General features: G+C 39.9%; 2 protein-coding genes across 2 annotated transcripts in view; one reads left to right on the top strand and one right to left on the bottom strand.

The window, feature by feature from the left end:
- LOC311145647 (spectrin beta chain, non-erythrocytic 1-like) overlaps nt 1–3,045 on the top strand; it is a gene marked incomplete at its 5' end in the record, with an annotated part of 31,961 nt that extends 28,916 nt beyond the window's left edge. The window contains one exon of the mRNA XM_084181915.1: nt 194–3,045. Coding sequence (XP_084038041.1) covers nt 194–400 — 207 coding nt within the window. The 3' untranslated portion in view covers nt 401–3,045. The remainder of the gene's footprint in view (nt 1–193) is intronic.
- A 145-nt stretch (nt 3,046–3,190) lies between these two features.
- LOC311145914 (synaptosomal-associated protein 23-like) lies at nt 3,191–23,908 on the bottom strand. The gene is made up of 8 exons (XM_084182296.1): nt 23,807–23,908; nt 17,526–17,640; nt 10,388–10,429; nt 10,243–10,291; nt 6,757–6,874; nt 6,261–6,437; nt 5,846–5,990; nt 3,191–5,328 (listed from the first exon to the last, which is right to left on the bottom strand). Exons 2-8 carry the CDS (start codon nt 17,580–17,582, stop codon nt 5,266–5,268), a joined length of 651 nt encoding a protein of 216 aa, XP_084038422.1. The 5' UTR covers nt 17,583–17,640; nt 23,807–23,908; the 3' UTR covers nt 3,191–5,265.
- Between the last annotated feature and the right edge of the window lie 126 nt (nt 23,909–24,034).

Raw genomic sequence — 24,034 nt, 5'->3', positions numbered from 1 at the left:
TCAAAATACAGCTCTCATTTCTGTTGAACCATCTGAAAAATAAGCTTTCTACTCTCTCTGGAATTAAATCATAAGTATCTGTGTAAATGCATTACATCTGTCAATGTATTATGAACGTTAATATTGTAGCGATCTTAACCCCAACACCCAAATTCAATGAAATATATTGAACATAAATGGATGGTTATTTCAGGAGGAGCTTGGTCACTGGTCCCAGGCGATGGAGAAGGCAGTGAAGCCCCTGGCACAGGAAGAGGCAGGACCCTCAGGGTCCGCAGGGGCCCGGGCCCGCAGCCTGCCCCCTCCTACCTCCTCCACCACCGTCACCATCCCAGAGCCAGCGAAAGACAAAAAAGACAAGGAGAAGAAGGGATTCAGTCGGTTCGCAAAGAAGAAGTGAGGACTGCCTGACTATATTGCGGTCACTTGGGCAGAATAATAAGTTGTAGTGTACAATCAGTAAGACTTAGATTTTTATCACCTTAAAATGTTTAATTTTTTACATTAAAATAGATGAGATGTTGTAGTTTTTAGATTTAAACCTATGCTCACGCTGCTGCGTGTATTTAAGCCAGTGTATCAACGCAAAGGTCCACCTTTTTCTTTCTCTTTTTGTTTTCTCTTTGACAATATATGCTACATTTAAATAGTTAATTAAAAGCACAGGAATGCTCTTTTCACACTCAACCAAAGAATGTTTGTAAAAAAAAATCATTTTTCTCCTTTACAATTATATCCCAACCTCACTTTAGATAAAAGCATGCTTTGATAACTCTATGATATGTATTACAAAACAGTATGACTCGTAAGAGTACTTTTGTTGATTCATCTGCCTTATATTCCTATAAAATGGTTGTGAATTGTTATACTGTGCTGTTTGAATTTGGAGCTCTTATATCATAAAATCAACAGGATTGGGTATGGTAGCAATTTTTTTTAAAGAGCTTTGTAAATGCTATTTTAGCTAATTAAATGATAGACATTGTACAGTGCTGCACAGTACAGTACCTGCATGCACGGCAAGTACAACTGCAAGTATGCAAACTAATTGTCCTATGCACTGTGAAGGCCAAATAACATTGCAGAAATTGGAAGTTATAGACTGTTTTAGCTGAGATAATGAAAGTAACACAATTGAAAGATAATGTTATTATCTTGTTATTGTCGTGATATTACCTAAAACAAAACAACTCGATCACTTTCAATCATGACTTCTACCAGAATAGCACTGTGGCCATCTCTGTTGCTGAGAACTTGAAATAGCCTATGCCTAACACTTGTGAATCGAATCTCGAATTTCATATCTATTCATAAATATCTAAAAATGCATGAATTTTGATTTTTTGTTTTGTTTAACATGGTGCTATAGTGTTGTGATATTCTTAGGGCTCTATTCAATCAGATCTGCTTTAGCTAACATCCGCATAGCGGTTGTTTTGACAGTGTAGGTGGTGGAACTGTGTTAAAGCTGTCCAATCCACAAGTGGCTCCCCACATTATACCTAAAACGGACATTGCCATTGGCTGCATGAAGTCGCATTAACAGAAATCCCATGCAGCCTTGTTTACAAGTTCGAACACTGGAATGTGAGATGTAATCCACACCTTGATTAGGTTGAAAGAAATCCTCAATATTTAGTTGAATGGTTTTTCCATTTGATCGTAATTATTTCTATATAGCCTACGCTTTCTAGTTCTGAACTTCTAGCTCCAGTAGGACGGGTGTTGCTTCTTGACAATGATCACAAGAGCAGCTGCTCACCGATTTGATGGCTCCAATGCAGTTCTTCCTCCAACACCACCGAAACATCCTCTATGCAGGTGTCTGCTATCGCCGGTAAACACTTGATCTGATTGAATCTAGGCCTTACACTTTCAACCTAGACCAACTTGGCCTGCCCTATTTGTCCTTTATTTTGGACTGCAGAGTCATATGCAACTGATTCTTTCTATTACACCTTGTTTGGTTTCACTCAAACACCTTCAATTACATAGTCTATGAGACAGAAAAACTTTGTCAAAAGTTGAGGATAAAATTGTGGGTCAATCAAGTCTAAACTGCTTTTCCAAAACCCACACAGTATGAAAATGCATAATGGAAGAATGTGTCAAAATGAATGTATGTATGGAAATAAAAAATACAGGAAGCGTTGAAGATGGGTAGAGACCATGATGTGCAATCGGGAAAACCAGAAAAAAAGGATTTCATTTGAAATCGACCCTCAGAATTTATTTTTTTCATGACATAGGTAATAGTTAAATTAAGATATTTTAAACAGGAATCCATTCTCAAATATTTTCTTTTAAATCACCCAAATCTATACCTAATATATACATGTACATTATATAATGGAACTGCATTTATGCTAGTAAAATATACAAATACATTTGACTACTGAGTACTGACAGTGCAACACTTTGTGTAGTTTGTTTTTCCTTTGCATCATGTATACCCCCCTTCCTTTGTGGTAGGTTGCTGAAACTGCACACAATTCAGGAAAAACTAAAATTGTAAATCCACATTCTTCCTGAACTTAAAAGGGGGGCTGAACTTCTTTTTTTAGCCACATTTTTCAGCTTGGTCATTAAGAAATGCAGCCAACTTCTTTAGCTTCACCTAGCTGGTGTGCGAAATCGAATGCCAAACCAAATTGACCTATTTACATGTCACTTTGTAATCAATCTTGACACTAGAATACGTTTGACTCATATCAATGCTACATAGGTCGTTTTCAAAACGAGAAGTTGCTTTTAAGGGGCAGTCCCTCTTTAAATGGAACTGACCTCAAACCTGCTGCACATTGCCTTTTAATGTACAGGCTGTACTGTCCCTCCAGATCCTTCATCCGTTACACCCTCCCCCTCACATCTACTAGCCACATACTAAACTAACTCACCATCTTTATCTTCCAGTCCTCTGTGTAGTGGTTTTTTTTAAATCAGCATTTTCTACTCTCTACAAGCTATGTAAAATATCCCAAAATGTTGACAGAAAATGTCCAATACATTTTAAGGTGAACTTGAAAATAAACTAATAAACCGACAGTTTGGAGTTACTGTATGTCCCACCCAGGCAACACACACACACACAAAACATTGGGTGGAGAGCAGGGTCAGCCGCAGGGTCAGGAGCCATAAGGGTTAAGGCAATGCCTTGCTTGAGGGCACAACAGTAAATTCAAAGCTCAACAAGGTTTTACTGAAGAGTTTAATGAATTATACAAATATAACAATTTACTTTAAACAGAAAGAACAAATATCTGTTGCTGAAATAAGGCACTTTTACTATGTTAAACAATCATCCAGACAGAACAAGCTGTGTTCCTCAACATTTCAAACTGAAAGAGGCAGTTGCTGAGTTTACATTACAGTTGGTAACCCTTTTGAGTGGTATCACATTGGTGTTGAACCAACAGCATCAAGACAGAAGTATAAATGTAGCAGTAGATCTAGCATAAACTACTAATATTATGACAATCTCTGAAGTCTGAGTGTCACTTCGGTTTAAATACAGCCTTGGATAACAGTTTATTTCAGTCTGCATGAAATCAATAACTGACCAAGAGTATACCTGAATGCAGAAGAACATAACATTTTGTTTGACATTTTCTTACAAATATTTATAATGCAAGTAAGGAAAGAAACTGATGGGACATTTCTGGATGAGTATGTTACTGACAGGCAGAAGAGCCATTTGGGGACAAGGCTGTTACAACACAGCCACTTTACCCTTTACAAGAAACAGGCAGTAAGGCCTCTCAGGTGAAAACGAGGCAGTTCAAATAAAAATGAGTGAAATAACATTGAGGTGAAGTACAGCACTTGATCCAATGGTGGCAGAGGTATAGCCTGGTCCCAGATCTGTTTGTACTGTTACCAACTCCATTACTCATTGGCATGATAGCACAAACAGACTGACACTCAGGCTAGCAGAGGTGAGTCTAACCATGCTAAGATCTTTGGTTAATATTAGTTGTTACTCTTGATCAAAGAGATATTGCAAAAATTCTAGGGGACTTCCAGCATAGAACTTATAGATCAACCATTGCATTAAAAGGGGATACATGGGGGGGGGGGGTGTTAAAAAAGCTAACTTTATTCACAAGTCATTTCTGCTTTATACGAATAATTAAATAGGCACATAATTTCAAAAAATAACAAATTGGATACATACAATACCAATAATTACAAGAGCCAAGAACAAAATTACATGATTTAAAGCAGGGGTGTAAAACATACGGCCGGATGAGGGGGTCCAATCCGCCCCACGGGTGGTTTGAGTTAAAAAAAAATAAAAAAATAAAGAATTTGGTAATAAATAACCATTTGGGGGGGGGGCGACAAACTCAATCTACTTTAAAATCACTAAAACCAAATCGAAACTGTGTAGAAATTAAAATGGATATATACAGTTTCTTGACTATGTCCAGCTCGCCAATAATCACCGAAACGAAAGCTAGACAGTCAGGGAGCATCGAAGATTCCAAAAACAATAGATATGACTATTTTTGGCTAATTTTGACAGCGAAGAAATATAACCAATTCTCAGTGCTGCCCTCCGGACCTCATTGAAGACCAAATGCGGCCCCCGGGGCAAAATTAGTTTGACACCCCTGATCTAAAGCATTGTCTAATATAACTTTCCCTTGCATACCCTGAAGTGGATACAGCTGCTGTGACACCATTAGACCACCGGGTGGCGACAGACACATATGAGTGTGAATATGGTGGTGTTCCAGGTCATATTTGTGGCATATTTGTGCCACACTGCACAGATTATCAGGGCTCGTATACATAAAGCATTTCAGGGTAGGAGTGCTGATCTAGGAGCAGGTCCCCCGTCTTGTACAACTTATCTTACATTAGGACTCCTACTCTGTGACGCTTTATGAAGATGGGCACAGATCTCACAACACCTGGAGAAGTGATTCACCGTGTCACATAGTAGGGATGGGGACCCGGCTGAGGACTTGTAACTAGTCATAAAAGGCACAATAAGAGTGTGTGTGCGCACATGTATGAGCATATTTACATATATCATTACAGAGAAGGCACGTGTGGTAGGTGCTGGTTCAATGGGTTTTTCATGGTTGATTTCCTTGTTCTCAAGGTGTGTGTGTGTGTGTGTGTGTGTGTGTGTGTGTGTGTGTGTGTGTGTGTGTGTGTGTATGTATTGTATATGCAAACACTAGTATGTACATGTGTGCACATGCAAGCTGAGGCAGAGACTCAAAGTGGATAATTTGGAAGCTAGAGCGGGTAGGTCTACTTGATGAGCTTGTTAGCTCGCTGGTTGGCTTCATCGATACGTGCTTTGTTCATGTCCGCCTGAGAGAGAGAGACAGTACAGACACCAGGTGAGAGGTGGATGAACACATCTACATTTCTATAACTTAGTGAAACAGTAGGACTTCCTTGACAGTAGAGCGCTATGTTAGGCAGCCTCATGGTACACTCGAGAAATATACCACAGACCTGACTAAGGTAGATGAGGTGTAGGAAGAAGATAATAGTCTCTTCCCACTTAGATCAATGCAACTATCTGTCATATGGCAAACTTTTGCTCACAAAGACCTTCGTCAGAGCATACTGGTGGCATCTATGGCTGCATTTACACAGGCAGCCCAGTTCTGATCATTTTTCCACTAATTGGTGTTTTGATCAATCGCAGATTTTTTCAGAGCTGATCTGATTGGTCAAAAGATCAATTAGTGAAGAAAATATCAGAATTGGGCTGCCTGTGTAAACGCAGCTATAGAAAGAGAGCCTCATGGTATGATAAAGCCCTAGGAGTGTAAGGCAGTGTATGGATGGATAACACAGCCCAGCCACAATGACAACCCACCTTTTCTGTGATGCGGTCGATATGTTTGTTCTGCTTGTCTATCTCAGAGCCCATGTCCATGGCCATGTTCTTCAGGTTCCCTATGATGCTGCCCACCTGGTCCAGATTCTCCTCCATCTCATCCTCCCGAGCATCGTTGGTTATCCTGGGGGAGAGAAAGGGACACGTCGTTACATAAATATCTACTAATCTCATACGCATTATCATGAGACTTTTTGCTCTTGCTTGATAGCCCTAACCCGTCGGTGTTTCCAGATCTGAAGGGTCTGGATAAGTATAATCAATGCAGTGATGGAGCATCCACCAACCTTACAGATCTGCAAACATTGAAAGGGCAAAGGGAGCAATAGTGACTTGGGACCGGCTGATAGCTTGTAACTAGGTGTGTGTTGTACGGTTGACTGGCTTCACCCACCTCTTGATGTAGGGTCCAGAGCTCCCCATAGACTGCTGCTGGTTGGCCTCTCCGTTACGGATGCCTGAGGGTTGAGTGGACACCACCGAGCCATCCACTCCTCCTCCTCCTGCACTGCTACTATCACCTATTCCCCAGGTACGCTTGTACTTAGAGTCATGCTCTATGGATGTCACCCTGAGGGACAATAGATCAATCAATAAACCAAGTCATTCAGTCCGCCAATCAATCAGGGGAAGATAGTTTCCTAGCATTTTTTAATCTTTGTGAGAGTCATCATTACAGAAAGTACAGTACAGAAAGCTACACATTACTAATTTCCAGTGTAGCAGGCAGAAGTGAGAAAAAAACGGATATGCTACGCTTGCATTATAGTTTGGCCATAAGAGAGGCTGCACAGGGGCAGACAGAGGCCGCAGCATTTGGACAGGTCAGTTTAATTCAGACTAACTGTGTGTTTACGTGAGTGAGACCAGGTTAGTTTACAGTTTGTTACCTGTCACAGGGACAGACACAGAGGCCGCAGCACTTGGACAGGTCAGTCAGGTTCTTCTCGGCCTGTCTCATATCCTGGTTGATCTGGTCCATACCCTCCTCCGTACGCTTCAGTTGCTCTGTCATACAAACAGGACAAAACATCAAAGATCCAGCTCAGGGAAATCCAACATTAAAAACATATTCATTGATTAATTTAACCTCTATTCATTTAAAAACGTAATTACTTAAATGAAAACCTGGTTTGGTTTTAAAAAATGTTTTGATGATCAATGACAATGTCTTCTCTAGGGCGATTCCACAACAGGAAGGCATGGAAATATTTTTGGTATCTCAGATTGTTCTGGCAATTCTCACATAGAAACTTAATTGGGAGGAAGAATGTTTGATATGCTTTTTACATTTGTATCACAACCCTTTTTTTTTTTATCATGATGAAAGTGACCATTTTAGGCCCTTTTTAGACCTACTCCATAATGTGCCCTAAAATATGTATTATGTCTAGATTTTGAAATACACATTTTCACATTAATTTATTCAACATGACTAATAACTAACCTTTTTGATTAAGTCATGTTTTTGGGACAATATACCAGGGGTCGGCAACAAGCGGCCCACAGGCAAAAACCTGCCCGAAAGGGATTTTTTGTTTTTAGGTTTAAAAAAAAGAGACTGTAGAATCACCAGGAATTAAGCTAAAAATGAGTTTAGTTTAGAAAATGTTCCCAAGTATTCCCACAAATAAATAGATACATGATTGTGTCTAAATGTAATCAAGGTATGAAATTGTTATTTTTAAATACAATTTCTTATTGGGCTTAGTTGTGGTCAATTTGCAGTGTACAAATTATTATAATTATGTTCAAGTCTAATTCAATTCTCTCTCCCTGTAAATTCCATTTAATTCAATTCAAATTCTAGGTTAGTCTTTGAATTCAAAGATAATTACATTCCTGTCAATTCCAATTTTAGGTACATTCCAATAATTAAATTCCCAATTCAATATTATCCCCAACAATTCCACAAATTCCAATTAGAATTCAATTCCCTCAGGCTTATCATGTCACTGTTCAGACAGCATAGCTACAGTGGGTATCATAAGTATTGCCCCACCCCTTGGATTTGTTCACATTTTGTTGCGTTAAAAGTGGGATTAACATTTATTTAATTGTGATGTCATTGATCTACCAAAATAATATCAAAATGGAAGAAAAAAAGTGATTACAGCTGTGAGTCTTCTTGGGTAACTAAGAGCTTTGCACACCTGGATTGTGCAATATTTGCCCATTATTCTTTTCAAAATTCTTCAAGCTCTGTCAAGGAGTGCGGTTACATGTACACAACAATGCAATTTTTGTGGATAGTCAGATTAATATAATAGTTCGATTAAAACGTTTACATGCTTTGCAAGAAGAACGATTTCCCTAATAATCCTACTTACATGGACACATCTAAAAATCTGACTACCTGATGACACTCTGATAAATGCAGAAAATCGGCAATCAAAATAAACGTTCTACCACAGTGAACATGTTATTTTTGGAAAGCATACAGTATTTGATTCTGAGTTCGGACATATAAAGTTTGTATGTGAAAATTACTTCTAATACGCATACATTCAGTTGTTCTGAACACACTTCACTCACGCTAAAGAGGAAGGCTCGCTTGGCTGGTGCTAGCACATGCTCAGATCAAATACACAGCTGGAACGCCGATTAAGGTGTTTACATTGCCCAGAAAACCAGGTGTTTTAATCGGCATATGCTTACTTCGATTTTGACCTTGCGCTGATTAAGATAAGCAGAGTAAGGTGTTTACATGATTATTGCATAATCTGCCTACTGCCATAATCAGTTTAATATCGAATTATTAGTGTGCATGTAGACGTACTCAAGGTGTTGGGGATCATGGCTAGACAGCAATTTTCAAGTCTTGCCATAGATTTTCAAGTATTTACTAAGTGATGCGTTGTGTTGGACTTGAAGTTTGAAGTTCCAAGTTTTATTAGTCCAATGAAATGCTTACTTGCAGGTTCCTTCTCGACAATGCAACAACAATAAGAAATAATACAAGATAAGAAGACGAACAGAGTAAATGGCTCAGTTGAATTGAATACATATTTTAGCATAAATATAATACAGGAAGGCACAATTTATAGTACAATATTTAAACATGTATCAGAGAACATAAGGCCTTGCAATTGGGACAAACATTTTATTCCTTTGCAGTGTTTCTTTGCAGTATTACTTTAGTGCTTTTGTTGCATACAGGATCCATGTTTTCTGTATATTTGTATTCTTCTTTTCACATTTAGGTCATTATTCTGGAGCAACTACAATGTTGTTGATCCATTCTCAGTTGTTTTTTCTCTTTAAAATCGCCAATTGCCTGCCTCATGGTGACACCCCTGAGCAGTTTCCTTCCTGTTCTGCAGCTTAGTTCAGAAGGACGACTGTATCTTTGATGTGTCTGGGTGGTTTAATACATCATCCACAGCATAATTATTAACTTGACCATGCTTAAAGAGATATTCAATGTCAGATTTTGTATTGTTACCCTTCTACCAATCACTGCCCTCCTTTGAGACTTTCGAAAGAGGGAGGCCTGTAGTTGAATTTGTGCTTGAAATTCAATACTTGACTGAGGGCCCGTACAGATGTTGCATGTATGGGGGACAGAGGAAGGGTTAGTCATTCAAAAATTATTTCATGTAACTTATTATGTGATTTGTTAAGCCAAACCTTACTCCTGGACTATTTTAGGCTTGCCTAAACAAAAAGGGGTGAATACTTTTAGATCAACTATATGTTATTTTTATAAAATGTGTTAACATTTGTAGAATTTTATTTTCACTATGACATTATGGAGTATTTTGTGTAGATCAATGACAAGAAATCCCAACTAAATGCATTTATAATTATTTTTTAATCAAAGGGGGGTGAATTCTTATGATACCCAGTGTATACTGGAAATATAGAAATACAAGTTAAAATTATTTATAACAAATCCTGCAGCCAATGTTTGATACTATGTGCATTAATTCCATTAACTGGGAAATGTAAAAATACTGAATTCAAATTCAATTCAATTATAAAATATTAAACGTTTTACAATTCAATTGTCCAAACAGTCTAATTCCAATTCAATAACTTGAAGATTGTTGAAATTCGAATTCAATTGAACAAATTCTCCACTTCATGAGGAAATTCAAGAATTTAAATTCCAAATTAAATTTGAATTATTTCACTCCCAACCCTAATGTATAGGTCTAAAAAGTGCCTAAAACAGCCCAAAATTGTTTGTGATACAAATGTAAAAAGAATATAATAAATCCTTGCTCCCAATTAAATTTCTACTTGAGAATTACCAGAACAATCTGAGATACCAAAAATATTTTCAGGCCTTCCTGCCGTGGAATCGCCCTCTAACAAAAGATGGTGTTCCAGAGAGCTGGTACATGGTAGTGAACTCTGTATCTCTGACTCACCCCCTTGTTGGTCTAGCATTTCAATGGTGTTGACACCAGTCTGCCTGCTCTGTGGACACAAGAGAAGACCACAGTTCAGCACCACATTAGGAACTCAAAGACCACAGTTCAGATAACTTGTAAGAGCAATAACAATCTTTCTCACCTCCTCAGCCATCTGTAGCATCCGCCTGGTGCTCTCCAAGGACTGGGGGAGGACAATTGAGAAACAATAAAGCAGTAATGTTACAAGAAGTACATACAGTACATTCGGAAAGTATTCAGACCCCTTCCCTTTTTCCACATTTTGTTACGTTACAGCCTTATTCTAAAATGGATTAAATAAAAAATTTAAAAAACAGAAATACCTTATTTTACACAAGTATTCAGACCCTTTGCTATGAGACTCAAAATTGAGCTCAGGTGCATCCTGTTTCCATTGATCATCCTTGAGATGATTCTACAACTTGATTGGAGTCCACCTGTGGTAAATTCAATTGATTGGACATGATTTGGAAAGGCACACACCTGTCTATATAAAGGTCCCACAGTTGACAGTGCATGTCAGAGCAAAAACCAAGCCGAAGGAATTGTCGGTAGAGCTCCGAGACAGGATTGTGCCGAGGCACAGATCTGGGGAAGGGTACCAACACATTTCTGCAGCATTGAAGGTCCCCTAGAACACAGTGGCCTCCATATCATTCTTAATTGGAAGAAGTCTGGAACCACCAAGACTCTTCCTAGAGCTGGCCAACCAGCCAAACTGAGGAATCGGGGGAGAAGAGTCTTGTCAGGAAGGTGACCAAGATGGGAGAACCTTCCAGAAGGACAACCATCTCTGCAGCACCCTACCAATCAGGCCTTTATGGTAGAGTGGCCAGACGGAAGCCACTTCTCAGTAAAAGGCACATGACAGCCCGCTTGGAGTTTACCAAAAGGCAAACCATGAGAAACAAGATTGAACTTGCAGCACTCTACCAATCTGGCCTGAATGCCAAGCGTGGAGGAAACCTGGCACCATCCCTACGGTGAAGCATGGTGGTGGCAGCATCATGCTGTGGGGATGTTTTTCAGTGGCAGGGACTGGCAGACTATTCAGGATCGAGGGAAAGATGAACGGAGCAAAGTACAGAGAGATCCTTGATGAAAACCTGCTCCAGAGCGCTCAGGACTTCAGACTGGGGCGAAGGTTCACCTTCCAACAGGACAACGACCCTAAGCACACAGCCAAGACAATGCAGGAGTGGCTTTGGGACAAGTCTCTAAATGTCCATGAGTGGCCCACCCAGAGCCCGGACTTGAACCCGATCTCTGGAGAGACCTGAAAATAACTGTGCAGCATCGCTCCCCATCCAACCTGACAGAGCTTGAGAGGATCTGCAGAGAACAGGAGAAACTCAAAATACATGTGTGCCAAGCTTGTAGCGTAATATACAAGATGACTCGAGGCAGTAATCGCTGCCAAAGATGCTTCAATAAAGTACTGAGTAAAGGGTCTGAATACTTATGTAAATGTGATTTCATTTTATTTCATACATTTGCAAACATTTCTAAAAACCTGTTTTTGCTTTGTCATTATGGGATATTGTGTGTAGATTGATGAGGAAAAAAACGTAATCAATTTTAGAATAAGGCTGTAATGTAACAAAATGTGGAAAAAGCCAAGGGGTCTGAATACTTTCCGAATGCATGAACATGACAGCTGGACAAACAGACACAAACAGACACCACAACTGTCACTGCCACACACCTCAGTGTCTTTTAAGGGTACATGCACTCATGGGAGGATGGTCTAGGAAACATAAAAAGGCCTCTAGGTTCTATTGGTCGAAAATAAACAATGTCCTCATTTTAAAATCAGTTAGGTGAGGCAGAGACGACAAGGTATTCTCCATGACTAGCCCAGTTTACTGTATATCTGGCTGAACTGTGCCTGGACAGGTGAGGTAGATTAATGCAATCAGGCAGGAACCATCTCCCTCCCAGCAGCACATCAATACACAAAACAACAGCAGCAGCAGGTGACATGACGTAATGATGGAATGCAGTCAGGTGAGACAGAGAGGACCTAATAATAACAGGCAGGACAGGACTAAGTGTGAAAGACTCCGAAAGGTGGAGGAGGTAGAGGTAGGAGAGAGGGAAAGGATGACTCAGGGCATGACGATTTCATCAGTATGAGCGGTTACACCATGCCACCTCACTAAATGGCTTTAGCTAACATAGAGTTGAAAATGATTAACCTCTCTGACACATTTCTAAGCTTACCTTGTGTCCGAGCAACTCAAAACTGTGTGTGTGTGTGTGTGTGTGTTGTACAGTAAGCAAGTTACTGTGACAGTTTACCCCAAGCCATGTTGTCCTAAACTCAGCATATAGGGGAGAAATACAGGTTGGTAAGACAATTGATAAAGATTAGAATCAAAATGGCAGAGGACCACACTATTAGTATAGGCTGAAATCACAGAAAGTGTTAATAGAACGGTGCACTAACTTAGACCTGAAGAAATGATTTGCTTAGATCAGTGTTTCCCACTAGCGCCGGCTGTCGGCCAGTTACACACTCATTTTCAGCCGGGTACTTTTCCACTTAAATTAACTAGGCTACTTTTTTTTTTTTTTTTTTTACAATTTGCAAGTCAGAAAAAAAAGTATGCCGAGCCCTCTCCCACTAGAATGAATGATATGCATCTTGTAGCAATCTATTGATAGGACAGGCGCCTGTCAGTCACAAAGAAAGCGTGTTTCATATGCAGCCACGAAGTAGGCTTACTGTGCTTTGATTGACGAACAGCAAGCTTGACTAGTTTATAAATGGTGTCGAACTGACTGAATAAAGTCGATCTCATATCCTTGCCATTCATAAATCATATCATGGACATAAAACTGCATTGTAACGCATCGGTACAAGTAAACTAAAGATCCTGTTTGTATTTTCAATATGAAGTCCATCAGGACTTGTCAGACAGTGATGTTAAAGTGAGTGACTCGTCAGTAGCCTACCGAATCGCATCGGTAAGAGAGCCGTTCATTTGGCTCCATAATTTGCAGTGATAGGCTTTTTTTGCGATTATCTGCAGATAAATTATGAAAACATTTGATGAAGATGGTGAATCCTCCTCACTGCAGGAACAATAGCTAGGCTAGTGGAGAGATAGCCTCACTCTGGTCCAAAATATGATAAAAGAAAACAGATTTAATTGTTTTAAAAGCTAATGATACTTGTATGGTATTTTCTAAGATATTATATTGGTCTACTGATTGACAATGGAATAGTCAACTGCTGCTTTCTGTGAAGCAAAGCCCATGATTAGCACCTGCTTCATTCTTCAATCATACGTATACTGCAGATAGCTGAGAAAATGCCTCTTAAAAGGAAGCTTGAAGCCTGTGGAAGTCAGGAGACTCTTACAGGATTCTTTAAGAAAAATCTGTGGGTCTGTTGTTAAATAAGTATTTTTTTTTATAAATGACATACTGCAATTCACAAAGAGTTGCAAACACTTGTTGAAATTCTTTCACTAATTTAACTGATGTCATTCTATCACTTCTCTTAACACGTATGGACCCAGAACTAGGGCTGTTACGGTGACCGTATTATCGGCACATCGGGGGTCACGGGTCATGACGGCGGTCAAATTCCACGTGACCATTTAGTCATGGTAATTAGGCTTCTCCAAGCTCTGATGCTGCTGATGGTCATTAGTAGCCTACCAAACCTGCTAACTGCCTGGTACTCAGCACTCTCTTGTCCCTCTAATCACTCTGACATCAATGCAAATGTAATTGAAAATCTAATCAAACACTTCATGAGATCATGTTGCGCAACATTTCTATAGGCTATGCAATTGCGTGAGAAAACAGAGTGATGGCCTCTATTAAAAAGAGCAGGATCCCATAAGCTTTCTATAGGCTAAGCCTACTATATTTATTTCTCAACTTTCCTCATATTAAGCACATTGCTTCCCTTTACAACAGGAATATAGCCTATCTTGCTGGCATGAAAATGAACCACGGGAAAAGCGTCCTCCATTTGCTATTTAAGTGCATAGATGACATGCATTTTCCCCCCTGCCCCTGTTTCGAGACAGGTGCATGATAATGGTCCATTCTAAATCAAAACAAATTTCAACACATATATTATTTAGTAATTATATGTAAAGACAAGATTAAATCAAGAATAGTCTGATGGGTGACAATATTAGCCTATCGCTTGTGAATGATATATTATCACTTGTGAATGATGCCCAGCTAGTGTACAGTAAGGGAAGAAACAGCTCATGCCTTTTTTTGCGACTTTTTCGAATCATAGTCGCACACCTCATGTAGCTTAGCCCATAAGCCTATATGTTTTGATAAGGTTTGTATCACAACTAAAGTGGCCAAATAACTTCTTAAAATTAAGCACATTAATCCGCTTTACAACAGGTGTAGAGCCTAACTGACATACATACACAGTGCGTGAGTTTTAAGTTTGGGGAAGATAATTTACCATAAAAATGCACCTTTATAATAAAATAATTACATGTACAATCGCATTTGCGGTCACTTTTGAGAACTGTGTTTTTCAGCTAATTGATTGCATTTTGGAACATTCGCACTTATGTGCGTATTGCTGCACTTATAATGTGAATAAATAGTTTATCAACATTTTAAGCTAAACGTTCTGATCTGTTGCGTCAGCCACATTGCTTAAAAAATGTTTTTTGAAGCTAATGATTGTATTAATTTGGGATCTATGTTTGGAATATTTATTTATCTCACAGAATAGGTCAACTTTTGTACATGGGGGAATAGTAGATTGACATAGGCTAGTGCTTTTGCTGTCCATTATGCCTACTCATCTTGTGGACAGTTATTCCAATATCTTCAATATGCGTCTCGGAATTGGATCGCAGTTGCGTACCCGATGTGTCGGTCTTCACTTGTAGCCTGTGAGAAAGACCCGATCACGTGATGGGCATTGGCTAATGAGAATTGAGCTATCTGAGAGAGCCATGTGAGTGAGAGGTGCTTCGGAGCATGCAGCCGGGAGAACAGAATTATAATTATTATACTCTGCCCAAGGAACAAATCGTTTGGAGAAAATATCCTTTCTATTTTATTCAGCTATGTTCAATTGTATTCTTCATACTAAATTATAAAATAATGCCACGGAATTCTAAGAAAATCTTGTCTGCTAAATGAATGAGTGTAGCCCACAGCCTTATGGCATAGCCAGATCAGGGCTAACATAAGGACAACTCAGAGTATGCTATTCTGTTCTTCTTAAATATACATTTTCTTCATATCATGTTTCTTTAGACATGTCTAAAATAAATAATGGATTTATTGTGATGGTGTAGGCTATATTACAGTGGCTTGTAGGCTATGTATGGAAGCCAGGAGATGCCAAACGTGTTTATGTTAATTAACGGTCAATTACCGTGAGACCGGCAGTTATTTGCTTGACAATCACCGGCCGACAAAATTTCATGACCGCCACAGCCCTGCCCAGAACTTAATTGAGCATCTGTTCGGTTTATTTTAGAGACCCATTTTTTCATTTGAAAATAATTTCACTGTGTATTTTGGATGGAATCAAGGCATTAGAATGTACCAGAGGGCACCAAAATAGAGCTTGTTCGCCTAAAACCCTTTACCCGGAGGGGCAAGCCGGCACGGGGGAGCCTGGCTGGCTACTTTTTCTATTTGGCTGGCTACTCCATGTTCTTGTGGAAAACACTGTTCGGTGTAGCTGTGCTCAGTAACCAAAGTTTTTCCCATCAATGTGTTACTACTTCCCTATTTGAGTTGACACAGGAGCTAAGCTAATACCACCCCATAATACTACCCAGTGTTTTCCACAAGTACATAGAGTAGCCAGCCAAATAGAAAAAGTAGCCAGCCAGCCGCCCCCGTGCTTGAATTATTTGGCAGAAGGAGCTCTTATTTTGGTGGCCTAGTACATTCTAATGCCTTGATTCCATCTGGAATACACAGAGAATTTATTGAATACTTTATTGAGTCTACCTCACAGATTAGAAACATTTGTTGTAGTATTGTGTAGAAAGACATGGCTTTACAATTTAAATTACTGAAAATGTACGAATTTAGTGTATCGTTTTGGATATTGTCTAGGTCTAGGCCTATATGATCAGGCCTAATTTCTAAGTAAGAATTACACTAAACCTTTAACCTGTCTTCTCTTGAGATTTAAGTCTTATTCACAGTTTTACTGCAAGATATGAATTGCCACAATGGTTTGTTTTTCAAATAATGTACTTTATTAAAACAGAAAAATGAACTAAATAACCCACATTATCTTGAAAAATAAAAGGTTTTGTTTTTCCAGTTTCTGTTTCACATTTTGGCTCTCAAACCGACCATTTTTTTAAAATAGAAAAACAAACAAATTGGATATTCTAAGTCCACAACAATGTTTAAACCACATCAGACCACTTTTGAGGTCTGGAAAAAATCTGATACATTTTTATTTTGGGCTGTAGTTACCCTTTAATTCAAGCGTGCATGGTCTAGCAAAGGCTGCTGTTAAGCTGAGTTTTGAGGGCACATGTGATGGTTGAGTTTGCGAAACAAATACCCACTGGATTTATGAAAATAATCCTGATATCATTCTGCCAGGTAATCATAGGCTACTTTGTAGCGGCATGAATTGTCAAGTCTAGACACGGCCTGAGAGAAGAGAACGCGCAAGAGGTATAGAAAGCAGTTGCTTTGCGAGGTATCTCTACCTGAAAATACATGATCTAAGTGATTAATAGTTGGTATTCAGCAGTCATAAAAGTAGGCCATATTTACTTTGAAGAACTACTAAAATTGTGATTTTGTCAGACAGCAGCTCTGTAGAGATGAGATGACTTGGAATAAAATAAAAGTCAAATTAAACAAATAATTTAGACGACAAATAACGAGATAATGACGAGATACTCAAGTCTCCACCCTAACAATGGGAGTCGTTGTCCTAAAGGCAACAAGCTTAGGTCCAAAATAAGCCCATAGAAACGCATTGGGCTTATTTTGGACAGATGTTGGCGAGAGTGAAACCTCTTCCTCTCTGCTGCGTTTCCCTGTCATCGCTCGCTTTGTGACTGACAGGCGCCTATCCTATCAATAGATCGCTAGAAGATGCATATTGTTTATTCTAGCGGGAGAGGGCTCGACGGACTGGTGAATTGAAACTTTTAAATGAAAAGTAGCCTAGTTAAAATGAAGTGGAAAATGTATGCTAATGGAAAAAACACTGACTACCCCCATTCCCAGCATTCCTATGGTGTCCCCATGGATACGGGTGGCAGCTGTACCTCATCGGTCACTTGGTTGGCCCTCATGGTGATCTCTTCCACTGACATGTCTGCCATTTTGCTGCTGTCAAAGTTGGAGGCTCCTCCTGTCACACCAAGCGCTACACTCTGAGGCCTGGGAGAGAGAGGGATGGATGGAAGGAGGGAGGGAGGGAAAGGACAGGGAGTGGAGAGAGGGAGAGGGAGTTGGAGAGAGAACGAGACGGGGGGGAGAAGGGGTCATAAGTCATGTATCAGGTTCACAGATATCCATTTGAAGTGGTCTGAAAGGTATCATTTAACTTTGTGGACAGAAACAGCATTCCCACGGAACTTCATAAACAACGTTGTTTGACTTAGGCCTACATAAAAGGGGGGAAATTATGCAAAACTTTAAACAAATTAGATCGTTTTCCTGCCAGCCCAGATGGGTCTTTGAGGTTGGAATATTTTGTGGAAACTGGAAAAGGAAACAAAAAAAGAGTTGACAGATAGAACGACAAACAAGCAGCATTTTTTTGTGCCCACAGCAGTAGGCTGGTTCAGTGACATTATGGCCTGGTGTTGTTAAGCAGAAAGCAAGCTGACAATGAGGAGGCTGGTGATAAGGAGAGCTTGATAGGGAAATGAGGATCATGTGTTTGGCATAATTGTAACACGGCAGCCACAGTCAGGAACACATTAGCACTGGATGACACACTTGGTGTTGACAAGCTGCACTGGATTCTCCACTGGTTTATGACAGAGAAAGAGGGTTTTTAGTCACATGTTTTAGTGCCAGTGTGTTCCAATATCTAAACTAGCAAATGGCTTACTAGCATTGATATTGGAACAGAGCCAGAGTGTTTAATGGCTCATATGACATCACAACACTATTCTTGTGGACTGCATTTGAGAAAAGCAGCAGAAAATACACTATATATACAAAAGTATGTGGACACCCCTTCAGATTAGTGGATTCGGCTATTTCAGCAACACCCGTTGCTGACAGGTGTATAAAATCGAGCACACAGCTGTGCAATCTCCATACACAAACATTGGCAGTAGAATGGCCTTACTGAAGAGCTCAGTGACTTTCAACGTGGCACTGTCATAGGATGCCACCTTTCCAACAAGTCAGTTTGTCAAATTTCTGCCCCGGTCAAACTGTAAGTGCTGTTATTGTTAAGTGGAAAATTCTAGGAGCAACAACAGCTCAGCCAGGAAGTGGTAGGCCACACAAGCTCACAAAACGGGACCGCTGAATGCTGAAGCACGTAAAAATTGTCCGTCCTCGGTTGCAATACACACTACCGAGTTCTAAACTGCCTCTGGAAGCAACTGTTCGCCGAGAGCCTCATGAAATGGGTTTCCATGACCGAGCAGCCGCACACAAGCTTAAGATTACCATGCACAATGCCAAGCATCGGCTGGAGTGGTGTAAAGATCGCCTCCACTGGACTCTGGAGCAGTGGAAACGTGTTCTCTGGAGTGATGAATCGCGCTTCACCATCTTGCATTCCGATGGACAAATCTGGGTTTGGCGGATGCCAGGAGAAGGCTACCTGCCCCAATGCAGTGGCAACTGTAACGTTTGGTGGAGGAGGAATAATGGTCTGGGGCTGTTTTTCATGGTTCGGGCTAGGCCCCTTAGTTCCAGTGAAGGGAAATCTTAACGCTACAGCATACAATGACATTAACTTTCCTGTTTCAGCATGACAATGCCCCAGTGCACAAAGCGAGGTCCATACAGAAATGGTTGTCGAGATCGGGGTGGAAGAACTTGACTGGCCTGCACAGAGCCCTGAACCCCATCGAACACCTTTGGGATGAATTGGAACGCCGACTGCGAGCCAGGCCTAATCGTCCAACATCCATGCCCAACCTCACTAATGCTCTTTTGGCTGAATGGAAGCAAGTTCCCGCAGCAATGTTCCAACATCTAGTGGAAAGCCTTCCCAGAAGAGTGGAGGCTGTTATAGCAGCAAAGGAGGGACAAACTCCATATTAATACCCATGATTTTGGAATGAGATGTTCGACGAACAGGTGTCCACATACACTGCATGACCAAAAGTATGTTCTGTTCAAGGTTCATGTGTGAAATACTGACCAGCTCTTTGATGGAAGACAGCTGCAATTAAGATGTTTTGGTACCAGAGGGGGACTGACAGTTTGTATCAGCAGGCATAGCCTAGCCCTAGATGTAGGCCTATCAAGGGTCTAGTTGAAGTTCAGGATCTATGGCTTGGCTGACAAGTACACTACCTGAAAACTAATTTTCAGGACACAATTTCCCCCCTCCCTCCTGCTCCCCCTCTTCCTTTGGACCTGCCTATAGTAACTATTTCCTGTTTTTGCAATAACCCCTGAACTATAACTTCCCTTCCCAAAACACACACACACACACACACACACACACATACACTGAACTAGAAAAACAGGGAAAGTGGATGGTTGGCTGACTGTTCAGACAATTTAGTGCTGTTGAGTTGACTTTTCTCATGCCTAACTGCGTACTTTCCCTAAATATTGTTGGCCTAAATGCTGAACTTCTAAGCTTCAAGTTGGATTCAAAATAAAAATGGAGGTTGGCTATATTCCTGTTAAGATACAATCTCAAACTTAAGAACACATACCATCTAAAACTTAAGAACACATCAGTACATTTCAGATGGACAGGAAATGTCTCACTCTGAAGAGAGTGCTGGGTCGTTCCACCTCAAAAAGCACCAAAAAGAGGAGTGACACCCACCATCTCAGATTGTTCTGAAATCATTTCTGTTGTTAGCAACAGATAAGATTAGCATTCCTGCAACATTATTTTGTTGAAATATAATTTTATTAACCTAATTAATTGCACCCAAATTGGCAATTTTAATAGGATTCATATAATATTTAAAATATATAGTACCGAACATCCAATTTGGACCAAACTCTTTCTAACAATGAGTTAGACATGAGGAATCCAAAGAAATGTTAAACAGCCACCCACGGACCCCCCACACCAACAACGAGTATATAGTATCAGTTCTCTGTTTGACAAGTAGTGTGCAGCTGCGGCTCGGAGTATTGTTTCTTCATCCTATGAGGCTTGTGAAACTACCTCTAACTTCCTTCATACTGGACACAGAGACATAAACATGGTATCCACAAGTTCATTAAGGGCCTCATTGCAAAATACCAAAATATCCCTTTAAGAATTAGTAATAAAATAAAGACAGAACTTCTAAAATACTATTTCACACTATAGCCTGCTGAATTTGCAAGCTAACTTTTCTTTCATTTTTGATTTCGGCACAAATTAAAATGTGGCACTGACTCGCCCATGCATTGATGTTTCAGCGTTGTATCAATGAAGAGTTTGGCGTTCGACTAGCCATGTGCGACATGCACGCACAGTTAAATTTTTTATCTTTATCAAGGGTGTCAATTTCAGACCCCACTGTATATATTTAGGTCAATCCTATAGTTTTCTTTCTCTCTAACCTGCTAGATTTAGAGGCAGGCGGATGAGCAATATCCATCGTCGTAGTGTGGATGAAGCCTGAGCTGGAATGTAAAGCTAACTGAAGCTGGTTAGCTTGAGTAGATCTAGCTTGCTTCGTAGGATACCCTTCTGGTATGACAGCAACCCATGATTTGGTTATTTACCTGGCCACTGTTTCAAACGCGAACTTTTCAGTATTTGTGTCAATGGTACCTATATTAGCATCTTCACGCTTCATGTCAAAATCACCCTAAAGTATCTTAAAATGTATTGTGTAACTTATAGATGATTTGGATATGAAGTGCGGAATGACCTTTGACCACTTCCTTTGATTCCTCATGTCTTACTCATTGTTAGAAAACAGTTTGGTTCAAATAGGATGTTAGGTACTATAATTATTGAATATTATATGAATCCTATAAATTAAAATGGCTAATTTGGGTGCAATCAATTAGCTTAATTATATTTCAACAAAACAATGCTTCCGGATGGTGGGTGTCATGGCTTGCTGAAATGAAATGACCCTGCTGCTATTTTTTATGGTAAGCCTAACACATAGGCTATTGCTATATCACCCTATGATCCACCCATGGCCCTCAATCTCACACCATAAAAATACTTTGTCACACTACACCCAGTAGCAATACACCACATGTATGAGTATGACAGGATCACCACACACACTTATGATTATAATAATATGCCATTTAGCAGACGCTTTTATCCAAAGCGACTTACAGTCATGTGTGCATACATTTTTACGTATGGGTGGTCCCGGGGATCGAACCCACTACCCTGGCGTTACAAGCACCATGCTCTACCAATTGAGCTACAGAGGACCATGACTACAATGAGGATTCACTGCAATTAAATAGACTACAGTACATACCCATTCATCTTGCCACCGTTCCACTCCATACAGCCCAAATACTGTGGTGTTTTACCTACCTAGCCTACTGATCCATCCATGCCTCCACAACACAACAGGGACACACATTTCCTGCTCTTCTACTCAAACCAGTTCCTCCAGGTCAGGTTTCAACAACTACAATGTGACATCTATCCTCCCTCCCTCCGTTCTTCTCTTTTCTCACACTTCTTAGGTTGTTCATGCTGACAATGTCCTATGACAATAGACACTATGACAATGGCTACACACAGAGGTAGCATATGGCACTACCTGTCCATGTATTTGTCTGCCAAGTGAATTGAAATATGTAGTACAAGATGGGTAAAAATGACCAGAACAGAAAAGTTAATCAATTTCTCTATAATGACTAATACAGTGAACAAAAATATAAATGCAACATGTAAGGTGTTGGTCCCATGATTCATGAGCTGAAAAAAAAAAGTACAGAAATGTTCCATATGCACAAAATGCTTATTTCTCTCAAATTGTGCACACATTTGTTTACTTCCCTGTTACTAATTATTTCAACTTTGCCAAGATAATCAATTTACCTGACAGGTGTGGCATATCAAGAAGCTGATTAAACAGCATGATCTTTACACATGTGCATTGTGCTGGGGACAATAAAAGGCCACTTTAAAATGTGCAGTTTTTGCCACAGATGTCTGAAGTTTTTAAGGAGCGCACAATTGGGATGCTGACTGCAGGAATGTCCACCAGAGCTGTTGCCAGAGAATTTAATGTTAATTTCTCTACCATAAGCCGCCTCCAACGTCATTTTAGAGAATTTGGCAGTATGTCCAACCGGCCTCATAACTGCAGACCAGGACCTCCAGCTTCGTTACCTGCGGGATCGTGTGGAGGGGGGGCTGAGGAGTATTTCTGTTTGTAATAAAACCATTTTGTGGGGAAAAACTCATTCTGATTGGCTGGGCCTGGCTCCCCAGTGGGTGAACCCCTGCCCAGTCATGTGAAATCCATAGATTAAGGCCTAATTAATTTACTTCAATTGACTGATTTCCTTATATGAACTGTAACTCAGTAAAATATTAGAAATTGTTGCATGTTGCATTTATATTTTTGTTCAGTATAATTATTTAGCTGTGGGTTTCATATCCCAGATCAGAACAAATGTACAAGTCTTTACAGGTAAAAGTTATAATTAGTTTCTAATTATGCCAATAATTATAATTAGCTCATTTTGTCAACAAGCACATATAACTATCAATCCACTTAGCTAAAACGTTACATTCAGTAGGTAACTATTGGTCAACATAATATCATTTGATGGCAATACAATAACTTCAAACACATAACATCATGATCATAACACCTGTTAGTTAATCATTTATCTGCAAACGTGTAGTTATGGGTGATTCCACTGCTGCGTCTGTGCTGATATTCATGTAGGAGTTAATTGGGGTTAGCTACAGTTACAGTGTAACTAGCTGGACATGCTTGGTCATCAGTTGGCAAGAAGGTTTACAAGTACAGTTAGGTCAGCTGTACTGTAACAAGACAAGAACAAGCAAGGTGATCGCAAACAGACACCCAACCACCAAATGAGTTGTTAGGTAGTCTAGCAAAAGTGAGCTAGTTAGCGAAGTTAGGAAAAGAAAGTTGGTGACAGTTTTTAAAGTAATTTTGAATGCTTTAAACTTCGTCCCGACACACTAAAAGCATTACTAATAAAGTTTACTAGCTTTTGTCTAACCTAAATAGTTAACACGTCTTCCTGTAATTATGTTGTTTGTGCTAGCCCAACACAGCATACTACTAGTAATAATACATCCGCTAGCAGTGGGAGCCAGCTAGGATAGCTAGTTCCTCTCACAGACAAGTCGCATAAAACTCCCCATCTGAGGATAATTTGATGGATGAACACATAATGAGAAAGGGGTGTCTTCTGAATGATAGCTACTTACTGCTAAGCTTCCCAAGTAGAAAAAACTCCTTCAGGTTATCGTTATGTGATCTTTGCATGAAATTCCTTGAGATGGACTGAGTGTCGACGGTGCGCATGTCCTGTCATATGATTCTTCAAGTGGAGGAAGGCGATCTGCGCATGCGTTGGAGCACACCTTCACAGAAAAGTTTGTGTAGCCTACTTTTTAAAGTGGAAACTGTAGCTACTGTTTTGACCTTTGATTACA

The sequence above is a fragment of the Coregonus lavaretus genome, assembly GCF_964263955.1.
Source record: "Coregonus lavaretus genome assembly, chromosome: 18".
Classification (NCBI taxonomy): domain Eukaryota; kingdom Metazoa; phylum Chordata; class Actinopteri; order Salmoniformes; family Salmonidae; genus Coregonus; species Coregonus lavaretus.
Note: the sequence above shows the minus strand (reverse complement) of the source record. Positions and strands in the feature narration are given on the sequence as shown.

What these genes read in the sequence shown, in the direction of transcription:
- LOC311145914 (XM_084182296.1), bottom strand. Translation starts at nt 17,582, where the DNA reads ATGGCAGACATGTCAGTGGAAGAGATCACCATGAGGGCCAACCAAGTG. An exon ending in CCAACCAAGTGACCGATGAG is followed by an intron (nt 10,430 to 17,525) that starts GTACAGCTGCCA and finishes GTCCTCCCCCAG; the next exon opens with TCCTTGGAGAGCACCAGGCG. An exon ending in TCTGGACCCTACATCAAGAG is followed by an intron (nt 5,991 to 6,260) that starts GTGGGTGAAGCC and finishes TCTCTCCCCCAG; the next exon opens with GATAACCAACGATGCTCGGG.